Source organism: Anarhichas minor, unplaced genomic scaffold (genome assembly GCF_050575085.1).
Source record: "Anarhichas minor isolate MPS153535 unplaced genomic scaffold, ASM5057508v1 ptg000037l, whole genome shotgun sequence".
NCBI lineage: Eukaryota > Metazoa > Chordata > Actinopteri > Perciformes > Anarhichadidae > Anarhichas > Anarhichas minor.
The window spans coordinates 3,810,001-3,824,650 of NW_027466483.1; the positions used below are offsets into that span (position 1 = coordinate 3,810,001).

Here is a 14,650-nt window from a genome sequence, read left to right on the forward strand (position 1 = left end):
TTATATAATACATTTTAAATATATAATTGTTTGTACATACATTTATACACATAGTTTTGTCCGGTCTCTACTAATATCAGGTATTGTAGAGTTCTGGGTCCCCATCTACGGCTACAATATTTTTTCCTCCATAGTTTCTGATTTAACAAAAAATTTCAACTCGCAAATGAGGAAAATTTGCACTTCCTCTTTGGCTTCTCTTTTCAGACACGGAGGTTCCTGCCTGGTAATAACTGGGCTGGCACACGGCCCCAAATCATGTGCAATCTCAAAACATAGCAGTCTTCCAGTTGGACAGCAGCAGTCTCTTCTTATCCAACGTCAGAGTAAAGGGACTGAAAGCATCATATCCTTCCAGTTTGTAGGAGGCGAGTGTACTGTATGTGGTTTGTAGTGTTGTGATATGAAGGAGTTTGGGCTTGCTCTTTTCTGAGGATGCAAAATCATCCTGTCATTATGGGCTGGTCGCCGTGACAACCCCCACCATCATCTCGCTCCTTCCTGTAATCTGGTCAAATGTGTTTGACCAGATTACACATAAGGATTTGACCAGTCCTTATGTGTCTGGTCAAATCTGTTTCCTCTCATCCCCTCGGGTCTGTTCTAAATGAGCAAACACACACACACACACACACACAGAGAATATGAAGTCACACGTTTATCTCGTCACACACACACTGTTGCGCCATGTGAGAGGCTAAATATCTCTTTGTATTCTTGGTAGAGCATTCACTGCGTCCCTGCTGTTTGTGTTCAGATTTGTGTCTATATTTGTTTATCATGGAGGTTTACTGAGACATTGTCCAGCACTGTGATTTAAAGTTGTTTAAAATCAAAAAATGTTTATAGGCTGTTTCAGACTGGCTTTGGTTAACACATCATGGATTTGGTCTTGCTTGGCACCTTCTCCATAACCACGGCTTAACTCCTGCCAGTTATACAGAGGTATTGTGACTGCTCTGCGTGGGAACTTGCTATTAAAATGCACTCAAGGGAAACCTAACTAACTCAACTGCATCTATGAAATGTTTCTATCCAACACAAAGAACTTGTACGGGAAGACAGGGGAGTCCGAGGAGAATCAGTGTGGTCTTGACCCCCCCCCCCCCCCCTTGACCCCCCCCTCCCTGTTGCCAGTCTGTACCAGCTTATTAAGTGAAGGAGGAAAATAGTAGAGTGATGGTGTCATAGTTAAAGTACTTGGATAAGCAGCTGGTGGGTTCAATGAAAGAGGGCAAGTGGGAAATAAGTTGAAGGAAATTGGTACATAATGTGCATAAAAAGGATCAGTTGTGTTTGATCTATTCATTGCCCACAGCATGGAAGAAACACACCCCATTTGTTGGTCACATGATTTAAAACCAGATGCTGTTGGAGTGAGAAGCTGCAGACTTTTAAAAGGCCATAGTGGCATGTTTTTGGCATATACTTAATACTTCCACAAGCTCCTCTCCAGAGCAAACCATTCTCATTTTCAGGTTGACATTTATTGTTGAGGAAACATATTGACAACTATTGGATGGATTGCTTTTTAAATCTCGTTGTCATGTCCTCCACAGGATGGGAGGTTATGAGCTCAGTGGTGTCTCGCCTTTTCCTCTGGTGCCATCATCAGGTCAGAATTTGAACTTGTGCAATACTTTGCTTTATGATCAAATATCTGTGGAAACTGTTTGGTGAGCATGGTAAACATTATGTCTGTTTCCTGTATCTGTGTCACGTGGGTTTCACCACTGCCACGCCCCTTTAGGGAGACTAGCGGCATGTCCTGATTCTATTAACTCCAATGGAAGAAGTGAACACAGGTTATGACCGATTCTTTCGCTTCATAGTCACCAAAGAGATAGATCTTGTATATTGGACCCATTTTCAAAAGCCACATACTGTATATTCCAAACATTCTGACACTAAAATTGTTTTTAGATAGACTAAACTTTGTTGGAGATCTTTCTCTATCTCAGCAACACGCTCTCACATGTCAGTCAACTATAGTTGGCGAATGCCCTAGCTAACTTTTAATGCTAAAGATGGCTATTAGGTGTGTAATAATCTAATGTTAGCAAAAGAAGATACATGATGCAAATGTAACCCAATCTGCTTTCATCCATCCACACGACTTTCACAACCATTCTAAACGAGGTGAGGGAATGGGGTTATAAATGTACGCTATATTAAGAATACTTTCACTTTATCTTGCCGTGAGACAGATGTTTCCGACAGGGAACTGAAATCAGCTGTGTCCATCTATTCTCTCACCAAAGCCAGTCATTTTGCCTCACAGTTCACGGGGGATACTGGTCTACCGCTGCCTCGATCGGTTGGTTGGTTTCTTTGTGTCATTGTGTGACTTTGGTGAACCCAAACTACCCAAAGTCACACTATAACACAAACTAACCCATGGCTGGCAAGAGCGTTCTGCTGCCGCCCCAGCTCTGCTCCTGTGCCGGTACACCTGTCTGTACCTCGTGTCCACCACCACCTGTAGGTAAGATATTTATATCACATCTATATTTCCCCCGCCAACAGCAGTGGAATGAATGGCTTGGAAACTGAGCTGTTTTGCTATTGGATAGAGATAGATCTTGTATTGTCTGAGAACATGTTGACGTGTGGGTGTGTCGTGAAGGATAAACCCGACCGACCTCTCCGGGTAAGACAAAAATCCCTCCTGTCTTCTGGAAACTTCTGTCCCAATAACCCACATGACCTCGGACAACTGTAATCCTTTGTAATGTATGTAGTAGTGTCTGGCAAGGGTGTGTGTGTGTCTCTCGCAGACACACACACACACACATTTGTTGCCATGGAGATTTATGAGCCTCACTGGACTGCCTGCTCTGTTTAGTCATTCTCCTCCACCTTCTTTAGACCGAAACGCCGCGCGCACACCCACACTTCCATATTTGTATTCCACTGGAAACCCTCATGGAGCGTCAGACAACCTTGACAAGCACTGAGTTGATGCGTCAGACTCCCCACATACCAACCACGCACACAGAGGCACAGGCGCGCACAGGCGCGCACACACACACACACACACACACACACACACACACACACGTTTAGAGTCTGGGCCAGTGAACACAGGTTCTTTTGTTTCACAGCAGTAACCGGTGCCCTGCTCCTCCCGTTCTGTTCCCATGACGTCCCAACTGGCCCATTTTCCCTTTTTACCGACCTCCTCCTTGAACAAATAATTAAGCAGAGGGGAGGCTCTATATGAAACCTGAGGGCCCTTCCTCCTGTCTTCCTATCTGTCCATCTCAAAATCTGTCGATCCTTTTGGTGAATTTAAGTAATCTGGGCATTTTAGCAACAAGGATGGGCCTCATAATAAAGTAGAATGTGATATGTGGAAGACAAAAGATTTAAAGCTTCTAATGTGTCAGCATCTGGATGCTAAACGTGCAACGGAGCGCCAAAAGGTCTGCGCATTAAATAACACGGTCACATAAATCTTTTCGACACCGTCTAACTTTGGGACTCCCACAGTCCCGCTGATGATTTCAGCTTGCAAACTTCCAACCATTCATCAATGCATGAGCCAGTAAGGTTCAAAAGGCCATTTGTCCCAGTAGTAGGAAGAAGGGGAGTGTGGATTACACCAACTCAAAGAGACGAACACAAAGAAAGAGAGGGGAATCTTGTCAATGCTGGGTTTCCCCGGAGCTGCTGAAACCATCACGCTAGACTAAGGGGGACGTGCAGAGGTTTAATGGTTTCTCCCTTCAGTATTCTGTCTCTGTCTTCCTCCCTCCTCTTCAGGCTGTCCATCATGAATGTTAACAGTGAGGACTACTAGCACAGGGTGCATTAGAGCCACCCACATGGACATATGAACTTAGTCTCTCACATACACGACTCGCTGTACAACGGAGCAGTTATGCAGTTCTCTACCTTGTCCTTGGCCTCACTCAGCTGGTCCTCCAGCTCGGAGAAGCTGAAGCCGGCCACGGTGATGAAGTCGCCGATCACGGCCACAAACTTGTCCCCACGTTCCCGCGTCCGGCTCTGCTGGTAGTGCAACTCCTGGAGCGCGAGGAAAAAGAATGAAAAGTGGTAAAATGAAGGGTTGTTTATGTGCTTTGTATACTTAAAGAAGAAGGAGAAAGACAGAGAGACAGATAGTGGAGTCAAGTTAAGAGTGTCCGCTCAGTAGCTATGATTTTAAGGTTCCTCAGCTACAGCTAGTCGATCTCTGTGAAGTGTAATATGTGTACGTCCTTGTTTCTGTGTGTGGCTGCGAATGTAAAATGTGTTGCTCAATGTCAGTGTGGGACATTTAAAACACCTCGCCCCGCCGTCCATCTCTGCTCTGCTTCAAAAACATGATTACAGATGGGAGAAGAACCGATGGGAGGGAACGTGACACAAACGCATAACGACTCACCGCTTCTAGAGCCTTCAGTCCACTTTTGATATTGTGCACCTCTTTTTCCAACTCCGACAAACTGGTGAAAGACAGAAAAATAAAAACAGATATGGAGGCAGTCACTTGTCTTGTACTGCACTTCCCTACAAGTTTTGGGGCACAAACTTGTGTCCTGATTTACATTTTCAAATGTGGGAAAAAAGCAGGAATTAGGAAATAACTTAATATTAGAGATCCCATCCTGCAGTATACAGTATATATAGCATAGTGTTTTGATTGAGTATTCATTGCGATGCTTTAAAGCTCATGCACTCAGGGCTTAATAAGCATCATAACAAACGATACATAGCTATGGTGAACAACAGTCGTGCACTCACTTGACTTTGGCGGCCTCTGGCACACTGCTGAGGTCGTCCTGGATGTGCAGCGTGTCATTGTAGTTCTTCTCAACGATCATGATCAGGTAGTGCAACATGGTGATGTTCCTGTTGAATCGCAGGTCCAGACAAGAGCATTTCAACAACAGTGACCTTGTAAACACCTCTTCTTGTAGAATTGCTTATTGAAAGATCATCTTGAATTAAAATATTATTTTTTATTCTACTCCTTAAATCCAAGGCTGTTTTTGCTCAGTTTTAACACTTTATCATTACTTAATTTGCAGGCTTATGACCTTCACCAGGAATTCCAGATATTGCTATTTTCAGGAAAGCAAGTTGTTTAGAAATACAATCATATGGCATGGTGGTGGTGCTATAAACAATCCAGAACAAAGGAGCTATGTATATCCACATTTATTGAGAAGACCAAGGGACATTTCAAAAGTTTTAAAAGGTGCTAAATTAGAAATTCATAGAATGTCTATGATTGAGGGATTGCCTCCACAAAGTTCTCAACATGGCGATAGCGGAGTCGATGGCTAGCAGCTAACGGTCTAATTTGTGTGTATTTTGACAATTTGAAGTCAAGGAAAATCGTGTTGCGTTAGTTACTAGCAGTCTAGAAATCTAAATTTGAGGCCAAATCTGAGACCCTAAGGAGCACATTTACAAGTATTCCGAGCAAATGTGTGGACATCTTTTCACGACAGACATCCGGAAAAAGCAAGTAACCACAGCCCCCCATGGCCCACCTGTCTATGCTGGACTTGGTGTCAGCGATCTTGTTGAGGCTGGAGACCTTGAAGCCGTAGGCGTTGCCTCTCTGGCCCTTGTTCATGAAGTTGCCGAAGGCCAGCACCACCTCCAGGATCTGAGTCAGCCTCTTGCTCTGGACCACCTCCTTGGACGCGTTCAGGATGGCTGGAGGGAAAAACGGAAAGAGAGAGAGAGAGAGAAGCAGCTGGAGAGATCATATAGTTGGTGATTGATGTGTGTGCACTTTGCTTAGTGCATCATTTAACCTTTTATATTATATAATGAACTGGCCTTTTTCCACTCCCCCCTTTCCATTCTGTTTCTCCACTCAGCCGTGCGTGCCCCAAAGGCTCTCAATCCCTTCCTTCATTTCTAAAATCCTTCTTGATGATTGATCAATTAACAGAACCCATGTTGTTATCGTTAGTTTTCTTTCAGCATGGGAACCATTCCTCTGGCTCTGCTGACAGGGTTCTAAAGGGATGCAGGAAGGTCTGGCGAGCCAACTGCACTTGCCTCATGAAATGCTTCGATTGAATGTGCTGGGTGGTCCGGGGAAATGCAGTCTCATCTAGAGTATATAAGAAAGTAATATGAATAACTAGAAAATGCATTTCCTGAATGCTTAACAGCATTCCAACAATAATAATAAAAAGAAGAATAAAGATTCGAAGAACAATAGTTGGAATGCTTAACAGCATTCCAACAATAAAACTAGAAAATGCATTTCCTGCTGAAAATGCGTTGGAATGCTGAAAGCTGAAATGAATCTCAAAAACATTGCTGAAAATAGATATCCAATTTTTAAAAAAATTGCAAAAAGCTTAATAATTCAAAAAGTTGAAAGATTACAAATATGAAGTCATATGTAGCTGAAAGTATGAGAAGAAGGCTTTGAAAGTTGAAGAAGTTTAACAGGATTTGAAGATTTTCTCCATAGAGATCCCATTCAAAAGAAAATTGCAAATAGCTTAATAATTCAAAGAATTTAAAGATTACAAATATGAAAAGTCATATCACCCCTCTCCTGAAAGAGCTGAACATTTTGATATTCGAATGGTTTCTGTGGCTTAAAAAATGTCAGCAGTAGTGATATTTGTAGTAGTAGTACTAGAAGTTGTAGTTGTAGTAGAAGTATTATTAGTAGTAGAAGTATTAGTAGCATTATAATAAGTAGTAGCAGTAGTGATATTTGTAATAGTAGTAGTAGAAGTTGTAGTTGTAGTAGAAGTATCATTAGTAGTAGAAGTATTAGTATTTAGAAGAAGTAGTAGAAGTAGTAGTAGTAATAGCTGTAGTAGTGGTCGTAGTATATAATATAACAGTAGTAGTAGTAGTAATAGTAATGGCAGTATTTGAAAAAGTCTAATTTTGAGCTTAATGTTTACATACAGTTAATCCATGGGGCTTTTATTTTGAAAGGGTGGGGCTGGGTGGGGGGGAGAGGAGACATAATCATAATGTTTGACACAAACAGAGGTTATTAAATGACAGGCTTCATCACAAGCATTTCAGTTACAATTCACTCTGTGGGGCTTTTATTTTGAAATGGGGTGTGGGGGGGGGAAGAGATGGACTCATAATGTTAGATAAACACAAACAGGTTATTAAATGTCAGGCTTCATCATAAGCATTTCAGTTAGAAATCATTCTGTGGGGCTTTTATTTTAAAATGGGGTGTGTGTGTGTGTGGGGGGGGTCCTCTAAAGATCTCTAAGAACCTGAATGACTGTATGAGAGAGAGACACAGAGAGAGAGAGAGAGAGAGAGAGGAGCGTGTGTGTGTCTGTGAGTCTGTGTGTTTATCAACATCACTAATGAGCTTAATCAGAAACACCTGTGTCCTTGCAGCCTTTTCATGGAGCTAAAACACTGAAACACCTCTCAAACAAATCCTCAAAACTCCCATAACCGTAGCTCCTATTGCTCCGATATTAATAAATGAGAGGAAGGATGAGTTGAAGAACAGATCCTGTAAAAATTGTGTCTGTAGTGTAACACATGTGGCTGAACTGGCGATTTAGAAATGGGGTACCGTGTTCTGTGGAAGATGTTTTTGAAGCAAAATTTAACATTGGTCTCTATGGAGCAGAAAGTTGGTTTTCCTCTCAATTACAGGCTTCTGTGTCAAATGTGTAAATCTGTGGGATTCCACAGTTATTTGTCTACGACAAGGACAAGATTAGCTACTTCTACATCCAGAAATTATGCATGAAGAGTGAAGATTGTGGACACAGTGGCAAAAGACAAATGTTTTTTTCACAAGAATCTCAAGCTGCTCTTCACTCTAGCGGTGACATCACGCACTCTAAGCTGCGCAATACACACCCATTATAAAGTCAGAAAAGGAGTGAAAAAATCATAAAAGTTAAACTGCTGCAGTTCAAAAAGTATAAAAGATATCAAAAAGCTGAATAATGCAGCAATAGATCAGGGTTTTCTCAACATTTTAAAGTTGAAATGGTGTCTGTAGCTGAAAGTATGAGGAAGTAGAAGGATTTGAAAGTTGAAGAGGATTTGAACATTTTCTCCATAGAAACCCATTCAAAAAAAAAATTGCAAAAAGCTTAATAATTCATAAAGTTTAAAGGTTAGAAATATGAAAAGTCATAGCACCCCTCTGCTGAAAGAGCTGAACATTTTGATAGTTGAACGGTTTCTGTAGCTTAAAATATGAAGGAGCAGAAGAGTTTCAAAAAGCGTACGGAAGAAATATAATAAGAAGAAGTATAAAGATTTGAAGAACAATAGTTGGAATGCTTAACAGCATTCCAACAATAAAGATTTGAAGAACAATAGTTGGAATGCTTAACAGCATTCCAACAATAAAGATTTGAAGAACAATAGTTGGAATGCTTAACAGCATTCCAACAATAAAGATTTGAAGAACAATAGTTGGAATGCTTTACAGCATTCTGTCTAGATCTGGATCCAACAACAAAGATTCTGGAGGCTCTAACTCACGGGATTATTCCTCTGCTCTGCTCCTTCTCTTTCCAGTGATGTGTGTCAGAAAATACAACCCCCCCCCCCCCCAAAAAAAAGCATTTAGGCCAGAGGAGAAGTGTCTTTGGAGCAGCTCTGGCTCAAACGGACACAGTGACAGCTCAGTCTCGACACACCCGTGATCACAGCCGGTCTACGGAGTCTTTGAAGTGAGCTGCAGTATTTCTCAACGGGGGCCAGCTTTCCAGAACAGCCTCCGTGGTAACCTGGAAGCTGGCTCGGAAGGAAAAAACACAACAGTGGAGCCAACATGCAGTCGGCCAACCGCTCTCACCGTGCACATGTACAACAGAGAAGGGATTTCACAAGTCGTCGTGAAAGGCGTCGGTCGAAGCGTTCAAAGCTGATGACATTTAAAGTGCATGAAACTATTTTTAGTTTCTTGGCATGTAAGCCTACTTAAAATGTACTTCTACTTTCCTTCTTAGCACAGCTGCACAGTGCACACTTCAAGTGCATTCAAGTTATTAAAATCAATCCGATGGCTATACTTGACAATTGAATGGAAAAAAAAAATGTAGCTGCATCTAAGCTGTTCCTTAGAGTATATTTTAACAAACCCTCTCTGTCCTCCAGCGTTATCGGAGTTACCTGAACGACTTGTATACGTGTGTATTTCCGTCGGATTTACATCTTTTGCGTGAGTCGCATTAATAAATCCCTCTCATTGACCTTTTGCTCGCGGGGCTCTGCCCGCAGACTTTCCACTCAGGGACGAAATAAAATGAATACACATAAATTAGGTTAAAAAAAATATGTTGCTGTTTATTGTGTGTGGTGCTTTTTTCCCCCCGAGTTTAGCTCCTGAGCCTCTTATACACACATCAGCTCAACATGTATGCTTCGCGAGTGAAAACATCCGTGTGACAGCTGATGTGAAAACAAGGGATGGGATCAGGCTCGGTGTAGCTCATTAGCCGATACTGATCATTCAACTAAATGTTTTAAACAGATGAGATGGGATCTGGACATCCCCAAACTAGGACCATGAACTCGTAGAGTCAATTTCTCATAGGCTTCTACACAATCAGACTTCTTTTTGCAACCAGAGGAGTCGCCCCCTGATGGCCATAGAGAGAATGCAGGTTTAATGTGCTTTCGCATTGGCTTCCCTTATCAGAAGCGGAGGTGCCGCCTGCTTATATGACAATTTTGGGGGCCGTTAATTATTGTAATGTGCCCAATTTGCACCATTTGTTGGGGACTTTTTTCAGCCACGGATTGATACCCATTTGGTGCACTAGTGAGTATTTGTGGCAGCAGGACAGTACATGTTGGATTGAGACAAAATAAATGAGTGTGTGTGTTCATGCTAATGAAGGAACAACAGTGTGGCTCATTGATTGTGTTTTTAATAGTTTCTGGACAACAATGGAGCTCTGTGGCACAGAGGAACAGGACATATCAGGCTTCAGCAGACAATACTTGTTATTGTCATCAATTTCTTTGTTAACAAAAAGAGAAACATAGAATAGTGCCGGCCTTATTTAAGCGTTTTTGTGGCCTCTGGTGAGTTTGTCCTTACCTTCAACCTTAGGCTTGGTTTCCGCCAGACGCTCTGCAAACTTCTTCTTGAAGAACAGAGCCTGCAGTCTCTGCTGGTAGTGGTCAATTCTGATGAAGGGAGGAAAGAGATAAAAGGAAAAGAAAAGCAGGGGGAAAAAAACAGAAAGGGAAGCGAGTCACATTTGTGTCCAAGGGAGTGTAAGTTCAAAGCTAGAAGTCCCCCAATCATACAAAACTCCCTCTCTCAGTTTTCACAGGCCTTTTATCATCTAATAGGCTCCCATCAAGTTAGAGAGTTGAAAAATGGGTTGTGTTAAATTTGCCAAAAAGTTCACTTTGGGAGGGAGTGGGAATTTCAAAGACGGACCAGGGATATTAAATGGTGAAAAAAGAAAGGAAAAAGGAAACAACTAAATCCCAGATGTATTCCTGGGACCAGGGAGATGCGGTCAAAAGGAAACAAAGTGGACAGGGTAATATTTCACTGAAGGAAATGAAAAGGTTTAATTATCTTGAACAAATAGCACAGATTCTGAGAAAGGATGGAATGCAGAAAAAAACTCTGATGTGACGGGAGTCGTCAAAGGGCAGCCATGACTTCTTTTTACAGCTAAATGATGAATCCATCACCCTGCCGTGTTTGAGGCTTGTTCTTGATTGCAGCCTCACCGTGCTGCTTCAAAAGCTTATTCTTCTCCACCAGACGTCGTGCTTTGTAATAATAGTTGCTGATGTCTTGATTCTGTACAAAATCTGCACGTTGTTCACTTTGGAAAATCTTCAGATTCTGTCAGTCAGATACAAACATAGCACATCTGTTTTATAACAGAGACAATGACTTTTGTGCAACTGATCATCATCATATCTCCCAAGTTTACCTACATGAACATTAACCAGCCGTGCAAATTGCAAATCTTTGCTTTGCAGGTGGTTTGGCTGCAGACGACAGCAATCAGACAGCTAACACACCAATGCTGTTACCTGAAGTTGTGTTACCCGTGTTGTACAATAATCCAGTGTCGTATACCTGCTCATTTCAAAGAGGAAGCGATCGGCCCGGGCCATCCTCTCCAGCTCATGTTTGTGCTCCTCCAACAGATCAATGTCACTTTTCTCTGGGACAAACTTCAGCAGCTGGAAAGACGCAAGGATAACAACATTAATCCACATGTCTGTGGAGCAAACTGAAATGCATAGTATCTAACCCTAACCGGGTCTGCAAAAGTGAAACCAATGTTGCAGTGCCTTCAACTTGCATTCTCTCTAATGGCCATCAGGGGGCGACTCCTCTGGTTGCAAAAATAACTCAGATTGTATAGAAGTCTATGAGAAAATGATCCTACTAGTAAAATAGACCATAAAGCAGGCTATGCTTTAGGGCGAGGCTACCTTGTGATTGACAGGTCGCTACAACGGCGTATTTTCGTCTTAGGACTTAACCCTTAACCCTTACACAGCGTCTTCAGGCCAAAAGCCAAGATAGTGATGGCTTGAACATGGCAGTCCACACACAATGTGTGACGTCTCCGTGACTACGTCACCTTCTTATTTACAGTCTATGGTTTAACTTTAGCTGTGTGGTTTGTTAATCTCTCTGAAACTTTATCCATATAAAATTACACACTGAAATAAACTGAAAAGACCCAGGGCCCTTGGACATCTCAAAATTGTAACTTTCTGCTTCTTTATCAAAAAATTACTGAAATCTATTATATATAATATCACTTTATCTGGGTCAAGTGCTGACTAGGAAAAGTACATCAAACCTTTTTGAAGAAACAACAGAACATCAATTTTTCTTTCCCAATCAGTCAAATCCATACACATTGTCTTTACCTATCCAAACCGTGGTAGTCGACTTGATGAGCTCTGCTACTACACCGCTGTCGTACATACATAGTACACGATCATCCATCAACCTCACCTGCTCCAGCATATCTTTGGCCAGCTCTTCCCTCTCATCCATCTCCAGGATGGCCCTCTTGATCTCTTCATTGCTCATTTTTAACCTGCAGTTGAAGAACATTTAGTTAAATTCCATTCATCGAATGTCATTATTTGCCACATCACAAACACACGACACAGAAAAAAACTGCAGCGGAATACTGCTCTGGACCAGAGTCAACCCCGGGAGGATTGCCAGCTATTTGCAGTGCATCTGACAGTGTTAAGTGTGCCCGGGTTGTGATCAAATAACAGTATTGTTAGTCCTCGCACCGAAGCCTTATTGAGCGACTGCTGACCCCATTTGGGTTTGTACCCTCGGGTCATTTGCTATTGACACGAGAGCAATCCAGGGACCATGCTGCAGTTCTGTCAGACAGAGACGGGTCTCGGGAAGTCTGTTTATTGATCCAAATTCTCTACAGGGCTTTGGATTGACACACAAACGGTTACCATATTGTTGAGGGGATTTTAATTGATTCCGGTTCTGATGTAGTAAGACTTGAAGCCCCTCAGGAGAGGGGGGAGGGGCATTTTATGTGTCTTAATCTATTTTATATGTGTAGATTGATAGTACTTGAATGTTTAAAAATAGACAAAAAACCTACTACTCCAGAGACAATGCTTTCTGTCTGTAATATGACTCAGCTTGCTCTCACCGTGGATGGTAGTTCAGTTACACTGGCAGATGTCCTGTGTCCCGTTACAGACATAAGAAGAACCTGCCTCAAGCAGCTCCACCCCGAGTTACAGCTCTAGCCTCTGACCCAAAGGTCACCATAGCCTATGCTCAGGGGATCTCTTCACAATTATAATCCAACTAACAGTATAGTTAATAAGCATAATTAAGAATTCCGTACTTTGAGAGAAGGATGATGCAGTTCTGCGCACGTCTGCCATCGATGACCGACAGCTCTTTGACCTTCCGCGTGCTGACGTATATGTCGTCTATAGAGCCTGTCTCCTTCTGCAGAAAGATAAAGACAGAGATCCAGATTAATTTTGCAACACAGTTCCATCTATAAGAGTGCTCACGTGAAATGCAAAGCCTCCTCCTCACATCTGTTTGACTTCTTTATCTGGTCGAGAGATGACATGACCTCTTCTAAGCATTTAACAATGTGTAAATTTGGAGCAGATATATATATATAAAAAAAACAAAAAACGTTTCATCACTGCCAATATCAAGCAAAGACTAAAAAGTTGCACTCGAGCCAAATACAGTAATTGGCCTGACCTGCTTTTGCAGTCACTGACTGTGATGCATCAGTTCTCATAGCCGTAATGCACGTCTCATTAAAAACTATGACGCCTGGACTGAGTGGTATGAAAACATATCCAAGAAATGCAGTGGAAAAAAAAACAGGAGTCACAAATTCATGCCGGTGCAAGCAAAAAATAGAAAGTAGGTCCTGTGAGAGGAGTTTTTTATTTGGTGAGTCACCACTGCAAACACAATGCAGGCCGGCCTATAAACCTCTCGGAGGAACAGGAAACGCTGTGCAAATCTCGGTTCGGGCCAGTCAGATAGTTCTGTGAGCTTCACGCCAATGTAGCATTAAAAACTCCACAGGGAGAATGAATACATGTCTGAGAAAACCAGAATGTGTGTTAAACACATTCTATTTATGGTGCGAGCCGGTTTCTCCGCAGTCCTTTCTGAGGTTGCCGGCTGTGTGTGTGAAACAGATGCGGCTTGTAAAGAAAGAGTCATTTTTCCATGCCTGCGTTGACCCATGGGGCCTGGCACCGGACAGAGGTTTGGCACCGGGTAGGGGGGCCAAACCCTCCCTGGCCCACACGCTAAAGGCAGGTTTTTTCAAAATGCAGTTTTGCTACCTTGTGCATAGCATGCAGACTCAACCCAAGTGTAACTGGAGACTAGCCCCTTCATATTTTATAACTAGCTAGCTATGTTAAAGCGTCATCCACACACTCTTGTCACGGTGCAGGAAAGCACATCAATTTGGTAATTATCAACACCAGCACTCACAGTCATTTTCATTTTGTAGATTAAAAAACACACCTAACCCAGACCAGAGACGAGTCACATAACACACTCATTACAGGAGGAGCTGGCCTCCCCGGCCGTCTGCTGCATAGCAGAGGAGAAGGTGATAGAGCAGTGGAGGTAGGGGACCATGAGATAAAGATGCTGGACCTCTTGACTCACCTGCTTGAAGGATTGGTTAGTGAGCAGGTCCTGCCCAGGCAGTCGGGAGAGTGCAGAGAGACACACACACAAAAAAAAGTAATTGAAAACACATGCAAAGATTAGCACTTGAAGCAGAGAAAAAAAGGTGGTGACTAGAGCAGAGAACTACAACTATGCACGCTACAAGCTGAAGCTGGGAAGCCTTCTTTGAACACAAAACGTTAATAATCGGCTAACCGAGTCATCAGGGGCTCATGACGTCTATGTTGAAAAGTCTGAAATATATCTGCATTGGTGCAAGTTTTTTAAACTGTGCTCTATTTTGGTTTCTGTGTTCTTAAGGTCACGATTGCTATAATGCGTTCTTTTGATTGCATCTACATTTGCCTTGACATGGAAAAACAAGAAAATGAAAAATGAAGTGTGGTAAGGAATCCTACAGAGGGCGAAGGTAAACAAAAGGCCAATGACAAGCTTTTTTTTAAAGAAAAAGCAATTATGCCATGTATAAACATCGCAACGTTGAATTGA

The 14,650-nt window shown here is 42.3% G+C and overlaps 1 protein-coding gene across 5 annotated transcripts in view; it reads right to left on the bottom strand.

The window, feature by feature from the left end:
• The window catches only part of daam2 (dishevelled associated activator of morphogenesis 2), a 120,401-nt gene that overhangs the window by 6,319 nt on the left and 99,432 nt on the right, over positions 1–14,650 (bottom strand). For 4 of the 5 annotated variants that reach the window (XM_076106937.1, XM_076106936.1, XM_076106938.1 and 1 more), the window contains 9 exons: positions 14,138–14,167; positions 12,825–12,931; positions 11,945–12,029; positions 11,048–11,154; positions 10,040–10,128; positions 5,505–5,673; positions 4,750–4,857; positions 4,391–4,451; positions 3,898–4,029 (listed from right to left, as the gene is read on the bottom strand). In XM_076106937.1, the coding sequence (XP_075963052.1) occupies positions 3,898–4,029; positions 4,391–4,451; positions 4,750–4,857; positions 5,505–5,673; positions 10,040–10,128; positions 11,048–11,154; positions 11,945–12,029; positions 12,825–12,931; positions 14,138–14,167 (888 nt within the window). The remainder of the gene's footprint in view (positions 1–3,897; positions 4,030–4,390; positions 4,452–4,749; positions 4,858–5,504; positions 5,674–10,039; positions 10,129–11,047; positions 11,155–11,944; positions 12,030–12,824; positions 12,932–14,137; positions 14,168–14,650) is intronic. The other variant, XM_076106940.1, reaches the window with a different exon arrangement.